At 40.3% G+C, this 20,081-nt stretch overlaps 1 protein-coding gene across 1 annotated transcript in view; it reads right to left on the reverse strand.

Annotated features, from left to right (window-relative positions):
* Positions 1-20,081, reverse strand: part of DDX10 (DEAD-box helicase 10) — a 174,872-nt gene that overhangs the window by 47,484 nt on the left and 107,307 nt on the right. Inside the window, exon 15 of the mRNA XM_063305813.1 lies at positions 10,681-10,842. Within this exon, the coding sequence (XP_063161883.1) occupies positions 10,681-10,842 (162 nt within the window). The remainder of the gene's footprint in view (positions 1-10,680; positions 10,843-20,081) is intronic.

Here is a 20,081-nt window from a genome sequence, read left to right on the forward strand (position 1 = left end):
TCGGGCCGGGGCAGATTTTCTTTCTGGTTGGTAGAACCTTGTATCAGCAACATGGTGATAGAACCACAGAATAGGACAGTAACGTGTAACTGTTAGTATCCTTCATCTTTTCCAACCATATTAGTGACCAATGGTCTGTGACCATAGTGAGCTCTCAACCCCACAAACAAACCCTTAGAGTTTCCATTATCCATTTCAGAGCTTAGGTCTCTTTCTCTATGGTGCACACAGAAAAAGCACGGAACTCTGTGGTACCCTGCACAAGAGTACTCGTAGCCCTGAGCACTGCACACACACATACACATACATCCAAATGATTATAGACCGATTAAAGTATAAGAACCTTTTGTGATGTACAGAAATGAGACTTTCTTGTCAGACTGAATATAAGCTAAGGACAAGAAACTTCTGCTATTAACTTCTATTCAAATCAATGTGCAGAGTGGAACTCTAACAGAGATATTCCATTTTTTGGGGGGGGGAAAAAAAAAAAAAGCAGAGATACCTGAAGAGTCAGCTGCAGCCACTCTGGTGCTCTTCAGATTTGTTCAAACTGGACATCTATCTAACTTCCAGACTCCTGTTTGGTGGGTACCAGATTTGGGGAAGGGTAGCCTAAACAGGATGCTCTCTACTCTGGGTCAAAGACAATTTCTCCATCCTCATGTTATAGAACACAAAGAAGGCAACTGCAAAGAATTCTTCCTGCTGCTTCTTGTCATAGTAGCAGCCTATGTTCTCAACCCAATATTTATTTGAACGTATGGATGAACTCATACAGATCAATGAACATTCCTATGATTTATTTTATAAAGACTCCATTTATTTCAATTAGTTAGTCTGGGTAATTGATGAACAAGACAGAATGGAGAGATGGGTCACACAGATGATATTGCTCTTCTCCTTTCCCTGTCTTTCCACCAAACATATTTCATAGGATAGGTCATCTTTTGACATCTCAGCAACCCAACTGTGACTTGTTCAATTCTTGTGCATTCAGTGTAAATACCTTGACCCTATAAGTCAGGACTCAATTTTCTACTGCCTCCAGACCAATTTCCAAGCTACTTTGTTGTGATCTGCTTTGCTGTTTTCTGTCAACCTATGTCACTTGCCCATTTCTCTCAAAACCTGGTTGCTCTGTTTAAAGCACCACCATTGAAAAGGAGCTAGAAAACTATATTAACAATGATCTGGGAGAAAGAAAGAGGTGGGTATATGAGACAGAGAAAGGGCATGAGGGAAGTTCAGACAGTTCACAAACCAAAAGATGAAAACAGATTTGGGGAAAAACATTAAAAATTCATCAGAGAGACTCTTCCAAGCAAGGGAAAAAGTTGCTGCACTGTGCTATTTTGGTGACACTCATCTATCACCCTTGTTATATAAATTATGCACAACAGAACAAAACAACAAAGGCAAGAGGGCAAATCACCAGGGCTGCAGCTGTGCAAATTTTGATCATTTTAGAAAGGCTTGCATGGGAATCAGAGGCAAATCTCTACAAACTGGAGATTACAGAGCAGAAACACCTGGTCAATTTTGCCCATTGATCGAGAAAAATAGAGAGAAGGAAAGAATCCTATTTCCTGGACCAATAGTGGAAATATACAAGAACCAGGGCAACACATTAGAAAAAAAAAGAGATGGCAAGAGATCTATGGAATAATTTTTATGGAAAATCAAAACTGAAAACCTTTTCATTCATGATGGTCTTTCAGTATATCTAAGAAAAATAGTAGCCACAGCCAAAAGACAGAAGAGAAGGACAGAAATATATTTTTGATATATTAAAGGCTATTATCACTCAAAGAGAGAAAAGCCAAGTTAAATGGCACTGCAAAATATTTCATTGGGCAAGGTTTCCCAATCCCCCATATACTGTGGGATTATAATACCCATTATTCCAGAATGCTGCTAAATGGGGATATAGAAGTTGGAGTATCAAACTGGGAACTGCAGTCTATGGGGAAATAATTTTCTAACATTTATTAAAGTTTGAATATGATGTAGACAGTAAATTGAAGAGCCTGTAAGGCTTACGAGATAAATATTAACGGAAAGAGAGTAGTGATGCTCCACAGGTGAAACTGTGGTAATGTCAACCAAATATACAGTAGATCTGGAGGAGAGATTCAAGGAGGACCTATAGTCAGACAACACATTCTTTCGTAGCATGTGAAGACTGTGTGAAGTCTCCATACAGAATCCTAGGTTACAGTGTAAAATTTTAGCCGGAACTACAGTCTAGGAATTCTACATCATAGTCAAGTCTCAGCTCTCACAATTTTACCCTGGACTCCACCAGCACACACAGACATAGATTCTACTTACATCACTAGAACAGCATGATATTTTGTTCAAAGTGTGAATTCTACAGATCTAAATGCCTACAAATCTTGTCTAAAGGTTTCTGGGCCCGGGAATCATTGGATCAGGAGTCCACAGTGGTATATGAGTGACTGTTGGGGGGAAATGAACACTTTCATTGGTATAGTATGAAATATTCCTTTTGTACATTATATAACTGGATCTGCATCAAATGACACGGAGATTAACCTGCAGAATTGACTCTATTCTGGGTAAATCTATAGCCTAAAGGTAAATTGGCAATACAATTCTCAAAATTAATCATCCAGTGCATTTTTTAAAAATGTTCTTTTCTATGCATATAATACACACAATACAATTTTATAATCATAATTAATACATAAGTGTATTATTTGCCTGAGGATATTTGTCAGGCCATATCTACTAGTTAAATAACATTAAAGAAGCCAGAGAAATCCTACAAACAACTATTTGCAGCAGGATAAGGAGGAAAACAAAATTACTTTCATAATGTTATTTAATTTTCTCATCATAAGGCAAAAAAAAAAAAATGGAGTAGGGATGACTAAAATCTCCTTCCAAACAAAAGTTATTAGATTTATTCACAGAAAGACTATAGTAGGTTGGGACATTTATCATAACGTCAAAACTCTGCAAGCAACTGAGATTCCATCAAACATCCAAATTTTTGACAGTCGATAGTCTGAAGACATACTGCAGTTCCTAAGTATTTTAATATGCCTGCTGACATGTCACAACTGGGGAATTAAAAAAAAAAACACCTCATTTTATGTGACAAGAAAATATCCAAATGGATGGGGGAGAATATTACAGGAAAAAATTACAAGTCTGTGTATGAGGAGCAGGAGACTGTGTTCTTTATGTTGTTCAGAAAAAGAACATCTTGACAAATTTTATGGGAAGTTATTCTACTTATGGTAACACTATTAGTGCCCTAATAGTTATTCTAATCATTATTTATTAAATGTATAAACTCAGCGACTCTAGGCAGTTTATAAATTGCTAAAAACATTTAAAAACAAAGGAGGAGACCCCAAAAGAATAAAGAGGGCAGAAATGACAAAACCAGACAGGAACAAAGAAAAAAGGGGGCTTCAGTCATGCTTGCCAAAAGCCTGGGCGAAGAGCCAGGTCTTCGGGCCCTTCAAAACACCTGCAGGGTAGGGGTCGTTTGAACCTGAGGGGGTTCCTTGTTTCAGAGGGCAGGCACCCAGACAGAGAGTGCACACTTCCGGGGTCCCGAGGGATGGCACTGTTTAATTAAAGATTAATCATCTTTTACAGCTTATATAAAAGAAGGTCTGCTAACATGCAAGAGCTATGGCTTCATGTGATTTTATGTTACTTTCTTTATGCTTATTCTCCACCTCACTGAAATTTAGTGGTTTAGGTGCCACTCTAAAATACATATAGTTTAGATTATCCATATGCATGTTGCCAACTTTTTAATAAATGAAAACAGATTGCTTTTTCCTAGAAATCTAGGAAGCTAGAAGGATGCATTATTTGATCTGCAGAATGTCACCTCTATGTTTTCTTGATTCCAGAATAATGAGCAGAGAGACTTCTTGCTAGCCCAAGAAACTCCAGATCAATATTCAAGCATCTATTCAAACCTTTCCATAGCCAAGTGCCTTCAAAGCATTTATGATGCATTATGGGATTATGAGTCTCTTCTCTATAGAGCGGATTGCCTCAGGCAGCTCTGGCTCTCTAACCTTCTGAAGCAAGACAGGGATATAGAAAACTGATACATAACAAATAGGTGCAATTTGGCTCATTATTACTTAGCTACAGTTTCCTGGATCCTTAAATAGAGGAATTTCCTAGCTTTAGGAGAAACAAGGAATCTTTTACAGGTAGTTCTCGACCTACGACCATTTGTTCGGTGACCATTCAAAGTTATGACGGTGCTGAACAAATGATGGTTGTGACTGGTCCTTAGAGTTGAGGTTGTCCCAGCACCCCCACAGTCACATGATCACGAACTAGGCCCTTGGCAACCCATTTGCACTTACAAGCGGGTTGCCAAGCACCCCGTAATCATGTGATCGCCATTTGCAACCTTCCCTGCCAGCTTCCCCAGAAAGTCAGTGGGGAAGCCAGCAGGGAAGAGGAAAGTCTCTGCACTCACATGCCGGCCACTCACTCACCCCTGTGCACCCTCCCTGTGTGGCACCTATTGCACACCCCACATGCCCTCCCCAACCCACACAGCACCTCTTGTGTACCCTTGCACACCCCCTCACTCCCTCCCTCACCCGGCAGCAGCCACTTACCTGCCTGTTGGCCTTCCATCTTCCTGCCGGCTTCCCCACTGACTTTGGTTATGCGAAGCTGGCAGGAAGTTGCCTTGCCTAACAACCGTGGGATTCAGTTAACGACAGCAACCAGTGTTGTAGTATCGGCTGAGGCAGTTGCAGAAAATCCCAGGGTGTTAGCAGCAAACAGTAATGCACATAGTTAGCAAGCAAAGTATTGGCTAAGATATAACCTCCTTGTATCATTATCCCTCCCTATGATGTCACTTCCTTGCCTGTTCAATAAAAGGGAGGTGCGCAATTGTTCTGGGCTCTCTCCCGCCTAAACGAACCGTTGTGCTGAGTGTCATTCTTCCCGTGAGGAGCCCGCCCGGTCAGACCAGGCCGGTTGCGCCATCACCTGTTGGCACCACATCCCGCAGAGGACCCGCAACGCCACAAACCAGGACTGCAGGGGTTGCCGTCGCTAAGCGATGTGGTCATGCTTTATGGAAATTCCGGTCCCAATTGTCATCGTAAGTTGAGGACCACCTGTACATATTTATCTCATGCTCTGCTACTAACCAAGGCAGAAGCTCTTAATATACAGTAGTGATATCACTAGTCATATATTGGTTAAGAATAGGAGGATAAATGTAGCACTTTTTACAGTGCATACCATATCCTGCAATGATATAAACACTCAACAAATAAAACTAGTACTGCTGCTGCTGCTCTAAGGAACATAGAAAGGTGGACACAACTCATACTTAAAATATCTAAGCTCTGGAAACTGCTTCCAAAAATTGTAGATTATACTGTTTCCTGGAGGATAAGGCTATCAATTGCTACTACACATAACAAATATGCATTACCCCCAATATCCAAGACAAAGTACCTTTCAATACCAATTACTATGGGACATGCATAGGAAAGGGACAGTAAGTCCATGTCCTATTTGTGAGCTTTCCAGAGCTTCTGGTCACTGTGGGACTGCAATGACAGATTAAAATTGGATTTGGCTTGATCCAAAATGAATTAAGGAAAGTGAATTAAGCCACTGAGGGGATGTCTGCTCAGACATCACTGCTACCTCCTCTAAAAGTTGAAGAAAGAAAATTGCCTCATTTTTCCCAGAAGAAAGTATTCACCTCACTATGCTGGCTTCTTCATTCAAAAGAGAAGTTGGTAAAACTTGCAAACTTATATGCACCCCGTTTGACCAACTGTTCACTAATTACACATTATATCCTAGTGAACTGCGGGTTGGCAACCTACTGTAAGTCTGATTCTATCCCTTCACTATACAGTGGTTTTCCACAATCTGCTCCACATCTGAATAGGAATTTTGTTCCACATGAAAATAACACCCTCTAAAAAGCATAGGCTGTATAGGTAGTTGTCGCTTAATGACCCGAATTGTGACCAGAATTTCCATTGCTAAGCAATGCAGTTGTCAGGCGAAACATCACGCAACCACACCATTTAGCAACAGCATCCCTGGTAGTGGTAATTAGGACTACCATTGTTAGGAGAGGACCTCACACTTCTCCTGCCTTGGCTGGGCATGCCTTGTCAGCAGTGGGAGAAAGAAGATGGCAAAGGCAGTTGGGGGCGGCAAGGGCAGTGGAGTGCAGGGCAGCAAAAAGGGCAGAGATGGAGAGGAGAGAGGCAGGTGGGGGGAACTGAAGTGCATGCTGTGGTTGTAAATGCAGGCAGGCTGCCAAGTGCCAAATTTTGATCATATGACCACAAGGGCACTACAATGGCCATAACTTCGAGGATTGGCCGTAACTGCCATTCGTTCAGCACCACTGTAACTTGAAACAGCCACTGAAAGAATGGTCATTAAGCAAGGATTACCTGCACTTCTATTGGCAGAACCCGGTTATTAAATACTTTTATCAGTCAAACTTTCAGACTATTCACACTTTTTAGAATGCATAAATGTGCAACTAGCATTAGAGATGTATATTTTGTTATAAAAATGACTGCAATCAATGTGAAGGAATGATTGTCAAGCAGAGAAATTGTAAAGAAAAGCATAAACGTTTATGGGGTGAAATTCATTAGAGTCTTTATTATTTCACTGAAAGAGCATTCATTATTTTACAATAACTCTCATCATCCTGCATGAAATGAAAGTAACTGGAAACAGTAATAAAAACATATTGACAAAAAGTATTGACAGAAATATTTGAGTGATTTTTTTATTTAGAACCGCAATGTAATTCTTATACTCCATTTTGGGGATTCCTATATAACTTTGTGATGATTGCAAACAGATCAATACATGGGTGATGCAGCTCTAACTTTTATTTCCATCCTCTAATTCTAAGGAGAAGGCAGTTTTGGAATGAAGACAAATAATTTGTTCCAATTTTTCCTTTTAATCAGGGTTACTGTGGTGCTAGTTCAAACTCAACAATGAAGTAATAAAAAATAAAAGATTCGAGTTCTTCCAGAGCTGTGGGGCAAATGGCCTAAGTCCCAGGCCCAGCCAGACAAAATTTGTTTCTAATTGTCACACTTCTCGGGGGGCTATCAGTCAAGACTGTGTGGCAACAAACAAATCAACCCCTTCTAACTTCTGCCTCTGAATCCCAGCCCCTGCATCTACTGGAAGAGGACATTAGCTTTAGAGTTATAATATGCTCAGCTTGCCTGCAGCCCCCAGATTTACTATATTCTCAGAGAAGACAGAAGTAGAAACAACAAAAGACACAGAACAGCAGGAAGTTTACTAGGTGTTAATGCGGGCTGTTCTTATTTTGTCCTGGCTGTGTTGGGTACCTTAGCTTTTAATTTATGGGATTAGTCCTAGCTTTTGTATCAAAATATCTAACAAAAAATCTGCCCAAGATTTAAGAGCCACATCTGAGGCCCCACTTCCTTTTATTAGTAAGAGCCATGAAACTTGGAAATATCAGGGGCAGGTACTTTTACACTGTAGCCCCACATCTTTGGAATGTCCTTTGACATGAAATGTGCATGAATCTATGCACATTTGCTACAGGTACTCCTCAGTGAATGACCACTCGTTCAGCAACCATTCGAAGTTACGACAGCACTGAATGAGTTGTACTTACAACTTGTCCTCGAAGTTCCAGCCATTCCAGTACCCCCGCGGTCACATGATTGCAATCTGGGCACTTGGTAACTGGCTCACACTTACTGCCATTGCAGCATCCCACGGTCATATGATCGCCATTTGCAACCTTCCCTGCCAGCTTCCCACAAGCAAAGTCAATGGGGAAAGCGGCAGAGAAGGTTGCAAGTTGCTCCTGCAAGTTGCTCCCACAGCTTTTTCTCCCAAGAGCTCAGCTACAGAGTTCTTGGGAGAAAAAGATCCTGGGGATCTCGTACTCTGTAGTGCATGCCTGCCTGCAGCACTCCCCCGCCCTCACTCTGTAGCACACACACACACACCTGGCAGCAGCCACCCCCACTGGCATGCTTGCAAGCTGCCCAGGACTTGCAACTTGCTGCTGGCTTGACTTTGCTTGTTGGAAGCTGCAGGAAGTCATGAAGAGGTTCTCGTGTAATGACACCTGATCCTCGCTTAACGATGGCAATGGGGACAGCCAGGATTGCTGTTGCTAAGTGATCCAGTTAAGTGACATCACACTTTACAACCACACCACTTCATAATGGAAATTCCAGTCCCAATTCCCATTGTTAAGCGAGGACTGCCTCTAGTCATCAGAAAGAAAATTAGAAATCTATTTTGCCAGTCCATAAGCCATTTGTTTTAGCAAGCTCTTTTAAACTACCTTTTTATCTTCTTGCTATTTTATGTATTACATTTTGTTTTTAATTTATATATTCAGTGGGTTTTTTAATATTTTGATTTTTAAGTTGTAATTTTGCTTTGCAGGGACTTTTATACTGAAGACCCTTAAAGTATACTGAAATTAAACAATTTATTTCTGTTTCAAAAAGGAAAAAAGTAAGCTTTCTGTAGAATCCTTTATAACCTTTCCATGTATATTTTAAACCTCTTTCCTAAGAATGGCTGTTGATTATTTAGCAATATTACACAAACATCTGGCCTAAATTTCATGGAACTGGCTTTTATATATAAATTGCTGAGAAAATGTAGCCCTCTCTCACGTAAATCAACAATCCCATTAAAAGTATTTATATATTACTTGCCATAAAAAGACATAAAAAATTTAGCCAATGGCCATGACATATGTTTGGCATAAGATGTCAAAATGCATGAGAAATGTTTTCAGTATGTGCCTAAACTGTGATAAAGTTGGCATAAGCTTTATCACTGATACCAGACCTATAAACAGTATATTATAGTAATCAAAGTATGATTACCACTGTATCAGTCACCAAGGCTAAGCTATCTGTGTCCAGGAACAGCCATAGCTGATAAACCGAAAAAGATGTTAAAGGGTGGTAAAACCCCTTGCTACCACTCAGGCCTCTACAGATGGTTCCATGACTACCCCAGGCTACTGAACATACATGTTGTTTGATGTTGTTTTATGTATGAAAATGCAGCCCTATTTGGGATAGTTAAAAGTCATGGCCTATGGATCTACTGCTGCAGGTTGACACTGATCTCAGACCTTTAACCTTTCTTGATTTGAACACAACAACCTAGGCACTAGATCACTGTTTCTCAACCTTGGCAACTCTAAGACATTTGGACTTCAAATCCCAGAATTCCCCAGCCAGCATGAAGTCCACACATCATAAAGTTGCCATGGTTGAGAAAGCACTGCACTAGATATAACACATATCCAAAATGGTAATTTCGTATTACGTTCTCTTCTGAAAAGATGACATGGCATCTTCGACTTCTATGTTTCTCCCAGCATTATTCTTTATTATTAGCTGGTGCTGCTCTAGTATGACCAGAAACCTGCTCTGTATAGGTTTGATCCCTGCTGTGAACTCTATAAAGACCATGAAGATGTTATGAGCATGTAAAAAGCAAAGGAGTTGACACTGGAACACAACAATTCTCCTGTTCAAATGTTGCAGACAGTATGGCAAGAAAACAGTGGCCCATATGTTCCTAAGAAGGCTCTCTCATGTTCAACAATAAATCTTAAGTTCAAATTTGGCACTTTATGAAAAGCTCTCATTCTAAATCAGGCTCAAAAGTATGTATACTATTCCACCTCCTCCAAAACAAAAAACATGTAACTGCCTGTCCTTTTAGCCTCATGTCCACAGGAAGTTTAATAATCTGTTCTCTGAAATACAGATTATTTGTTCTCCCACCTATGGAAAGGGATTGGTCTTGTCACAGTTTTTTATCTGCTGCATCCACAGACATGCTATAAATAAGAATAATGAGAAGAAGGAAAATGATCCATGGGCATTAAAGAGAAAGACGAACATTTATAACTATTCTCTGATGTCAAGTTCTCAAACTTTCAGCTGTTTTATGACAAATAAATGGCCCAGCAACAATCTTTGTATTTTTGTGTCCTATAATTTAATTTCTTTTAAATGCCAAAAAAGGAGCCTTAACTATTACAATGAAAGCTTTACATTATAAGTGAAATCAATCACCTTGCAGCTATGACATTTCTTGAATAATTCATTGGTAGCTCTCAATCACCTCTACACAAAGCATAGCTGTTTAAATAAAACATCATACTCCTAAAATCTCATTAGTACAGAGCTTTCTAGTCCTCATCATTCTTGATGAGGTACAGTCTTGTTATTATGCTATTTAAAATTTTACCTTTTATCTACTAGAAACAAATTTAATATTGGTTCAGAACACTACAAGTGTCTTACCCATCCACTCACACGGTTCAGTTACTATTTCTACATATTTACTTATTTAAAATCAGAAGATTATACTGCAGTGTTATAAATTACTTACTAACAAGAATTTAACTGTTCATGGGGAATAGCAACACTGATGATACAAAACCAAGGGTCCACCCCTCCTCTTGTGTTGCCAAGATTCGTGCATCAGACCAGAACAAGAAGTAATACTGAACAGATAATTAATTTTTTTTTCCAGTAAAATCCTTCATCCCCCAGTGAACATGCCAACATTTCACAGTATTTCCATTTGATATTTTGACAGATGGGATCAAATTTTACTTACCCTGTGTTTTTCTTTAATTTTCTTCCTATATTCCTCTTTGTCAAATTTATCCTCTTCCTGAAGTCTTTCTTTTGCTTTGTCTAGATTGATCCCATTACAATCATCGCCATCTTCCTCTTTGTCCAGGATAGATTTTTGTGCTGGTGGCCACTGCTGAATTAACTGAATCATGGAAGAATAATAAAAACATTTCAGTACTAGTTTCTATTCTGCAGTTTAGAAGGAGCTCTAGATTGCTAAGACCAAAAGACATCAGACCTGCACAATGGTGAACAGTTACAGAAATAGAAAAATGCCTTTCAGGCAGGGAATTTAAGAGAGGAAATAAAAATTGAAGCAGCCCAATGAAGACTGAGTAAATGCAATAAAAATGTGGATAAATAAGTACCCTAGTAGAAATATGCATGAAAATGTTACAAATGCACATTCAGATTTTTTTTCTTAAACTGAAGTGGAATTGCCACAGAATATAATTAAGTTTTTAAAAATGAGAATTTGAATAAAATCCACTTTGATAATTCTGTCCATCTTTAATCTCAGAATGCTTTGCACATTAAGTTATGTTTGTTTAATAATGGTTGTTGAAGAAACTGCAATTGGCTAGGTTTGCCAACATACTAAACCATAAATGACTGTTTATATATGACAATGACTGGGAATGTACAATCTGCCAATACAAAAAACCCCAATCTCATTATATTTTAGTGTAACATGCAAACCTACTCAATTTATGCAGTAAATTTAATGTTTTTCAATTTTGTCACCACCCAACTCCAGAACAGCTCTGGGTGGCTTACAACATAACATACAGAATAAAATACAATATGAATAAGGAAAGAAAGAAAGAAGCTAAGTAGGGAACAAGTAAAAAATAGAGAACAAAATGGCAAATCTGGCCAACATCAAAAATATATAGAGAGACATAACCTCCAAGGGGCTCAAGCCCCCCAGCCTAGGTCCTGGGAGAAGAGCCAGGTCTTTATGGTGCTCCAGGACACCAATACAGTGGGAGTCACCTGAATTTTGGGGAAACCTCATTCCAGAGGGCAGTTGCTGTGACAGAGAAAGCACATTTCTTTGGGTCCTGAAAGATGACACTGCTTAATTAAAGGGACCATGAGTGGTTCAACCAAGTCAGCTCATATGAGCTGTGCAGACCCCTGGAAGATAGGCAGTCCCAAATAACCAGGCCCTGTACCCTATAAAGTTTATAGGTTATAACCATCACCTTGAATCACACCCAGAAACAAACTGGCAACCAGTGCAGCTCATAGAGCAGGGATATCACATGAGCATACTGAGGCATACACATCATTGCCTGCATCACTGCATTCTGGGCCAGATGAAATTTCAGAGTGGTCTTCAAGGGCAGCCCCAGATAGAGTGCATTGCAGTAACTGGACAATGAGGTGACTGGGGCATGAGTAACTGTCCAAAGAGTCTCCCAATCCAGGAAAGGGAACAATTGGTACACCAGATGAAGCTGTGCAAAGACCCTCTTGGCCATAACTGCCACCTGCTCATCAAGCAAGAGATGTAAGTCTAAGAAGACCCCCCGATTGCGCATCACCCCTGAATGGAGGAGTGTTACCCCATTCAAGGTTAAAGATGGAATCTCCCCAGATCTGGGTGGCCCTAATAACCACAGCCAGAGTGGTGACTGTATAGACATAACAAGGCATAGTAAGACAGTTGCATCTTAGTTTGGTCTATGCCAGAGCAACAAGCCATTCAAATTCAAGAGTCAGGTCAAATATTTCAGGACCAGAAGGATATCAAAAGGCTGTTTCATCACCTGATTATTCTATGGCAACAGCTGTGACACTATCCTCTCCTCATTGCAATTAGGGTGCAAAAGAGAGTAGTTCAATCTAGAGAAAACTATCATGAAAACTCAAGAGAATAAGGAAGCCAACAGACAGCAGGGGAGGAAATCAGTTAACGCATCATCTGTTCAAATCAAAAGAGTATATTTATGTATATGTAGGTATATCTCCAATCATGGTTGGTTTAATCAAAGATAATCATTCAAGACTATCAGGTATACACTGGAAATCAAAGGGGGTAAAAAGAATTCAAAGGTGGTCTTCAGAATTCAAGACAGAGACAAGCTACAGCATGCAGGAAAGGGAACAAGAGAAAGAGATGGGGCAAGAAGAGTGGATTATCACTATTCCAAGAAAAGGGGATTCAGTGAATCAGGAGAACCAGTAGTAAACCCTGCTTGTTAGAGAAAAAGGAAAAGGAAAAGTAATGAGTCTCAGGCACAGAAAAGTACTGCTATGTAGAAATGTGCACCAATACAATTAAGAGAATCATTCCCACATGATACCTACCAAGCGCCTAAAATTGCTCATTGTTGTTTAAGCCTCTATTTATATACAATGGCATAATCACATGAAGAAATGGCTGAAAAGATCAGACTTTTTTTGACCCTCGCTCCCTGGGACCTAGCTCATAATATTGCCAGAATCCATATTTCTATATCACATTTTAAACGCAGCATCAGAGTCCACATGATCATTCCTCACAGATATTCATAAAAACAAGCTTTAATACATTGACCTCATTATAGAAGTTGACAGTGGCTGCCAGAGAAACACATTATAGTGCTTCCTAGAAAAAAGAAAAACGGACAGAAAATAAATGGTTGCAACTCTCCACCAAACTCACATACTTACTATCCATCGCTCTCAGTTCCAAATTAGCTTTTGCAATCGCAATGAACTAAGAAGCAAAGCAGTAAGACCTCGACTTGAGCAGGGCATTTGTCTTATCCTTCTGCAAACTAACATAAATGCTTCATGGCAAATTGTAATTTCCCTGCACCCAGTGGTAATCTACTGCTCGCAGAGGTACTGGAAAGGTGCTGGGCTCATTCCACTCTTGAGAACACTAAAGTGGATCAAAGAGGGGGAGGAAGTCAAGGAAGAATGAAGTTGAGTTCTGTTGAAAACAGAGATGTGACAAATGAAGGTTATACTGAGGAAAACAACCCAGAAACCTACAGACCTTCTCCACCATTCAGGTCCCCTCTGCCATGCCGATTTAGGATTCTCTGCCACACAGAAACACTTCAGAGAGAGAGAGAGGGAGAGGGAGAGAGGGAGAGGGAGAGGGAGAGAGGGAGAGGGAGAGGGAGAGGGAGAGGGAGAGAGAGGGAGAGGGAGAGGGAGAGAGGGAGAGAGGGAGAGAGGGAGAGAGAGAGAGAGAGAGAGAGAGAGAGAGAGAGAGAGAGAGAGAGAGAGAGAGAGAGAGAGAGAGAGAGAGAGAGAGAGAGAGAGAGAGAGAGAGAGAGAGAGAGAAAATACTTTATTGGCCAAGTATGATTGGACATACAAGGAATTTGACTTTGGTGCAAGAGCTCTCAATATATTTACATAACATCAAAAATAAACAATAATAAAGTAATAGTGTTATTTACTAAAACTATACCATCAAGAAAGAAAAAAAATTTGAAGGAAATAATACTACGGCTATTAACTAACACACACTCATATTTAAAAGGAGAATTAAGGGACAATATACTGCATCTGTTGTCTAACATACGTTCACATTTAACAGAGCATTACCGGTCACATCTTGGCAGTCATGTCTTACCATACAATCCATTCAATCCACGAAATGAGCATGCAGAAGTGGGGTGTTAAAACTGTTTCCAATTCCCAGAGAAGAAGAACAGTAGTATTTTTTCTATTAGTTTGTTGTGAGATTGCAGACCACACCGATGACAATTAATCATCAGAAATAGTGATTAAATACATGCTCGTGAAAACTAGGAAATTTATTTTTGGATTTCAGATACAGGATAGTATCAGACATTCCAAATTAGGGACATGCAAAACATTTCCAATTTTACTTCAAAACAGCTCCAACTTGATTGAAAACATCCTGCTTCGAGCACAAAACAACTATTCTGAACTCAAAACAGGGTGTTTAGAGGGTGAAGCACTTTGTACACCATCATTCAGAACCATATATAGATTTATAGATAGCTACACTGGAAAATTTTCAAACTGTGTTTAAGGGAATTCATCAGTTCCCCATGGAAACTTTTTAAGTAGTATTTAATTAAACATACAGTAATCAGCAAATCCAGTAATAGTTGGCAGTAAGGGAGAACTCCCAAACTGCAAACTTGGTATTTCTGGGACAACGGAATTCCAACCAGGCTTCACCTCAATCCCCAAATCCAACTTTCTCTTTACCAACAGTGCTTGCATGTTGCCTGGGTTTAATTTTAGTTTGCTCTTCCTCATCTAGTCCATTACTGAGATTACGTAATACAGACTACCTCCTTGAAACTAGATGGTAAGGAACAGTAATCATTTATTTATTTTTATTTTGTTTATTCGAATTTTTAAGCTACCTAGCTCCAATGGACTGTATCATTAGCATACTGACAGGAACAAGGAGCCAGTGAATGGATCAGCTCCTCGGAATTCCTCTCCAGAAAAAGAAAAGACCCTGGGATCACCCACAAGCGCTCCATACAGTGACTACCCGCAAGGAGACTGTAAGACAGTGGGTTCCAGCGGGTTTTAGAGCACTGGGAGCCAAGGGATCATCATCTTTGCCAAAGCCGTGGTTCAGTGACCAGGATGCTGGGTTTGAATACTTCCTGTCATGAGTAAGAATGGCGAGCAGGGGGCTCCCATCCAGACTGTCAAGCGCATGCGTAGCACTGAGGAATTGGTCAGCCACTCAAAGAGACACAGATCGGGCCCGCCTTAATCCTTGGGGTTTATATGTCTGGGTTTTCCCACGCTTCTTCAGTTTGTTAGGATTCCTGTTAAGTACTAGCAATAAATATTAGAGACCAGTTCCTTGTCTCAGTGTGTTTCCTGGCTGTTAGGACATCAGTCCTAACAAACTCTTACTCCCATCGAAAGAGGGAGGAACAAGCAATTAAGGAGATCGTTTGGAATGTCTTCAGAAAACCAAGAAATGCGGCTCGCCATCCTTACTCATGACACTTCCTTTCTTAATAACTTTTGGAAATTGCTTCTTAACAGCTTTTTGGATATCAAGAACCTTTGGAAAGGCAAGTTTCATTACACCAGATGAGTCTCCTTCAATCCTTGATGAAGTTTTATGCAAGTTTAAGGACTTAAAAAGGGTGATTAGAACATTGATTTTGGAAAGTTATAAAAAGACTAAGGGGCCAGATGGATTTGAAATTAGATTTTGAAATTAATTACAAGAATCTTTCCTGTGGGTGGTTTAAAATTTTATTTAAAAATATATGAAAATTTTGAAGCTAAGTGTAAGAAATCTTCCTATGGAAAAATGTTGTGGATTAGAGAAATACATGATAAGATGGGACTTTGAAGATTGGACATTGGAGGGAACCAGAAAGAACTAAAGATTATAATTAAAGAAGAAGAGACCCACTAATACAGAATGGAGCAAAATATTTTAACATTGGAAGAATTCAAGGATGTTTAACAATGCATTCAGAAGTTATTCTTAAAATTGTCTGCTACCATAAAAATCTTCAGCAAAGGATCGTTACCTTGTCGTGGTGCTGGAGCTTGAGCACCTCAATGATGCCATGAGCTAAACCGTGAAGGGCCACCCAAGACGGGAAGGTCATGACAGAGAGGTCAGACTAAATGCGATCCCTGGGGAAGGTAATGGCAACCCACCTCAGTATTCTTGCCGTGAAAACTAAATGGATCAGTACAACCAGAGATATGTCGGTATACCATCGGAAGATGAGACCCCCAGGTCGGAAGATGGTCAAAATGCTACTGGGGAGGAACAGAGGATGAGCTCAACTAGCCCCAGACGTGATGACGCAGCTAGCTCAAAGCCGAAAGGACGGCTAGCGGCCGACGGTGCTGGTGGTGAACGGTGAATCCGATGTTCTAAGGATCAACACACCATCGGAACCTGGAATGTAAGATCTATGAGCCAGGGCAAATTGGATGTGGTTATTGGTGAGATGTCAAGATTAAAGATAGACATTCTGGGCGTCAGTGAACTGAAATGGATTGGAATGGGCCACTTCACATCAAATGACCACCAGATCTACTACTGCGGACAAGAGGACCACAGAAGAAATGGAGTAGCCTTCATAATTAATAGTAAAGTGGCTAAAGCAGTGCTTGGATACAACCCAAAAAATGATAGAATGATCTCAATTCGAATTCAGGGCAAGCCATCTAACATCACAGTGATCCAAATATACGCCCCAACCACAAATGCTGAAGAAGCTGAAGTAGAGCAGTTCTATGAGGATCTGCAGCACCTACTGGACAACACGCCTAAAAGAGATGTTATTTTCATCACAGGAGACTGGAATGCTAAGGTGGGCAGTCAAATGACACCTCGAATTACAGGTAAGTATGGCCTGGGAGAACAAAACGAAGCAGGACACAGGCTGATAGAATTTTGCCAAGACAATTCACTCTGCATAACAAACACTCTCTTCCAACAACCTAGGAGACGGCTTTATACATGGACTTCACCAGATGGACAACACCGAAATCAGATTGATTACATCCTTTGCAGCCAAAGGTGGCGGACATCTGTACAGTCGGTAAAAACAAGGCCTGGAGCTGACTGTAGTTCAGATCACGAACTTCTTCTTGCACAATTTAGGATCAGACTAAAGAGATTAGGGAAGACCCACAGATCAGCTAGATATGAGCTCACTAATATTCCTAAGGAATATGCAGTGGAGGTGAAGAATAGATTTAAGGGACTGGACTTAGTAGATAGGGTCCCGGAAGAACTCTGGACAGAAGTTGGCAGCATTGTTCAGGAGGCGGCAACAAAATACATCCCAAAGAAAGAGAAAACCAAGAAGGCAAAATGGCTGTCTGCTGAGACACTAGAAGTAGCCCAAGAAAGAAGGAAAGCAAAAGGCAACAGTGATAGGGGGAGATATGCCCAATTAAATGCAAAATTCCAGAGGTTAGCCAGAAGAGATAAGGAATTATTTTTAAACAAGCAATGCGCGGAAGTGGAAGAAGACAATAGAATAGGAAGGACAAGAGACCTCTTCCAGAAAATTAGAAACATTGGAGGTAAATTCCAGGCAAAAATGGGTATGATCAAAAACAAAGATGGCAAGGACCTAACAGAAGAAGAAGAGATCAAGAAAAGGTGGCAAGAATATACAGAAAACCTGTATAGGAAGGATAACAATATCGGGGATAGCTTTGACAGTGTGGTCGGTGAGCTAGAGCCAGACATCCTGAAGAGTGAGGTTGAGTGGGCCTTAAGAAGCATTGCTAATAACAAGGCAACAGGAGACGACGGCATCCCAGCTGAACTGTTCAAAATCTTGCAAGATGATGCTGTCAAGGTAATGCATGCTATATGCCAGCAAATTTGGAAAACACAAGAATGGCCATCAGACTGGAAAAAATCAACTTATATCCCCATACCAAAAAAGGGAAACACTAAAGAATGTTCAAACTATCGAACAGTGGCACTCATTTCACATGCCAGTAAGGTAATGCTCAAGATCCTGCAAGGTAGACTTCAGCAGTTCATGGAGCGAGAATTGCCAGACGTACAAGCTGGGTTTAGAAAAGGCAGAGGAACTAGAGACCAAATTGCCAATATCCGCTGGATAATGGAAAAAGCCAGGGAGTTTCAGAAAAACATCTATTTCTGTTTTATTGACTATTCTAAAGCCTTTGACTGTGTGGACCATAACAAATTGTGGCAAGTTCTTAGTGGTATGGGGATACCAAGTCATCTTGTATGCCTCCTGAAGAATCTGTATAACGACCAAGTAGCAACAGTAAGAACAGACCACGGAACAACAGACTGGTTTAAGATTGGGAAAGGAGTACGGCAGGGCTGTATACTCTCACCCTACCTATTCAACTTGTATGCAGAACACATCATGCGACAAGCTGGCCTTGAGGAATCCAAGGCTGGAGTTAAAATCTCTGGAAGAAACATTAACAATCTCAGATATGCAGATGATACCACTTTGATGGCTGAAAGTGAAGAGGAACTGAGGAGCCTTATGATGAAGGTGAAAGAAGAAAGTGCAAAAGCTGGTTTGCAGCTAAACCTCAAAAAAACCAAGATTATGGCAACCAGCTTGATTGATAACTGGCAAATAGAGGGAGAAAATGTAGAAGCAGTGAAAGACTTTGTATTCCTAGGTGCAAAGATTACTGCAGATGCTGACTGCAGTCAGGAAATCAGAAGACGCTTAATCCTTGGAAGAAGAGCAATGACAAATCTCGATAAAATAGTTAAGAGCAGAGACATCACACTGACAACAAAGGCCCGCATAGTTAAAGCAATGGTGTTCCCTGTAGTAACATATGGCTGCGAGAGCTGGACCATAAGGAAGGCTGAGCGAAGGAAGATCGATGCTTTTGAACTGTGGTGTTGGAGGAAAATTCTGAGAGTGCCTTGGACTGCAAGAAGATCAAACCAGTCCATCCTCCAGGAAATAAAGCCAGACTGCTCACTTGAGGGAATGATATTAAAGGCAAAACTGAAATACTTTGGCCACATCATGAGAAGACAGGACCCCCTGGAGAAGATGCTGATGCTAGGGAGAGTGGAAGGCAAAAGGAAGAGGGGCCGACCAAGGGCAAGATGGATGGATGATATTCTAGAGGTGACGGACTCGTCCCTGGGGGAGCTGGGGGTGTTGACGACCGACAGGAAGCTCTGGCGTGGGCTGGTCCATGAAGTCACGAAGAGTCGGAAGCGACTAAACGAATAAACAACAACAACCATAAAAATGGTTTTAAAAGATGTGATAGAAAAGGATAAGACTGAGAGTGGGGCTGTTTCGAATGTGGATTTAAAAATGACAAGTTACAAAAATGACAAGGAAGAACATGTTACACTGGATTTACGAATGAAACTGGCTGATGTCATAATTAAAAGGGACATACAAATAATAAGGGAGAGTGGAGGGCAAAAGGAAGAGGGGCCGACCAAAGGCAAGATGGATGGATGATATTCTAGAGGTGATGGACTCGTTCCTGGGGGAGCTGGGGGTGTTGACGACTGACAGGAAGCTCTAGCGTGGGCTGGTCCATGAAGTCACGAAGAGTCGGAAGCGACTAAATGAATAAACAACAAATACAAATAATAAACCAGAAGAGTGACTTGGATAATTTTCTTATCTTGGACTTACAAAAGAGACATGTTAAACTTATGAAGGATTCCTGAGAAAAGACAAGGAGAAAATGGGAGAAGTCATTTCTTTATACATCTCTTTTCTTTTTTCTTTACTATTTTTTGGTCATTTTTCTTCTTCTTTTTTTCTTTCTTTGCACTTTTTATTTTTACTTTTTATATTTTCCTTAGTTTGTATTAGTTTTTTATCTTTGTATCAGAAAACTTTAATTAAAAAATAAAACTGATCAGAGAGAAATCTATCCATCACAACAGTCATAGAAAGCTCAACA

Source organism: Candoia aspera, chromosome 5 (assembly GCF_035149785.1).
Source record: "Candoia aspera isolate rCanAsp1 chromosome 5, rCanAsp1.hap2, whole genome shotgun sequence".
NCBI lineage: Eukaryota > Metazoa > Chordata > Lepidosauria > Squamata > Boidae > Candoia > Candoia aspera.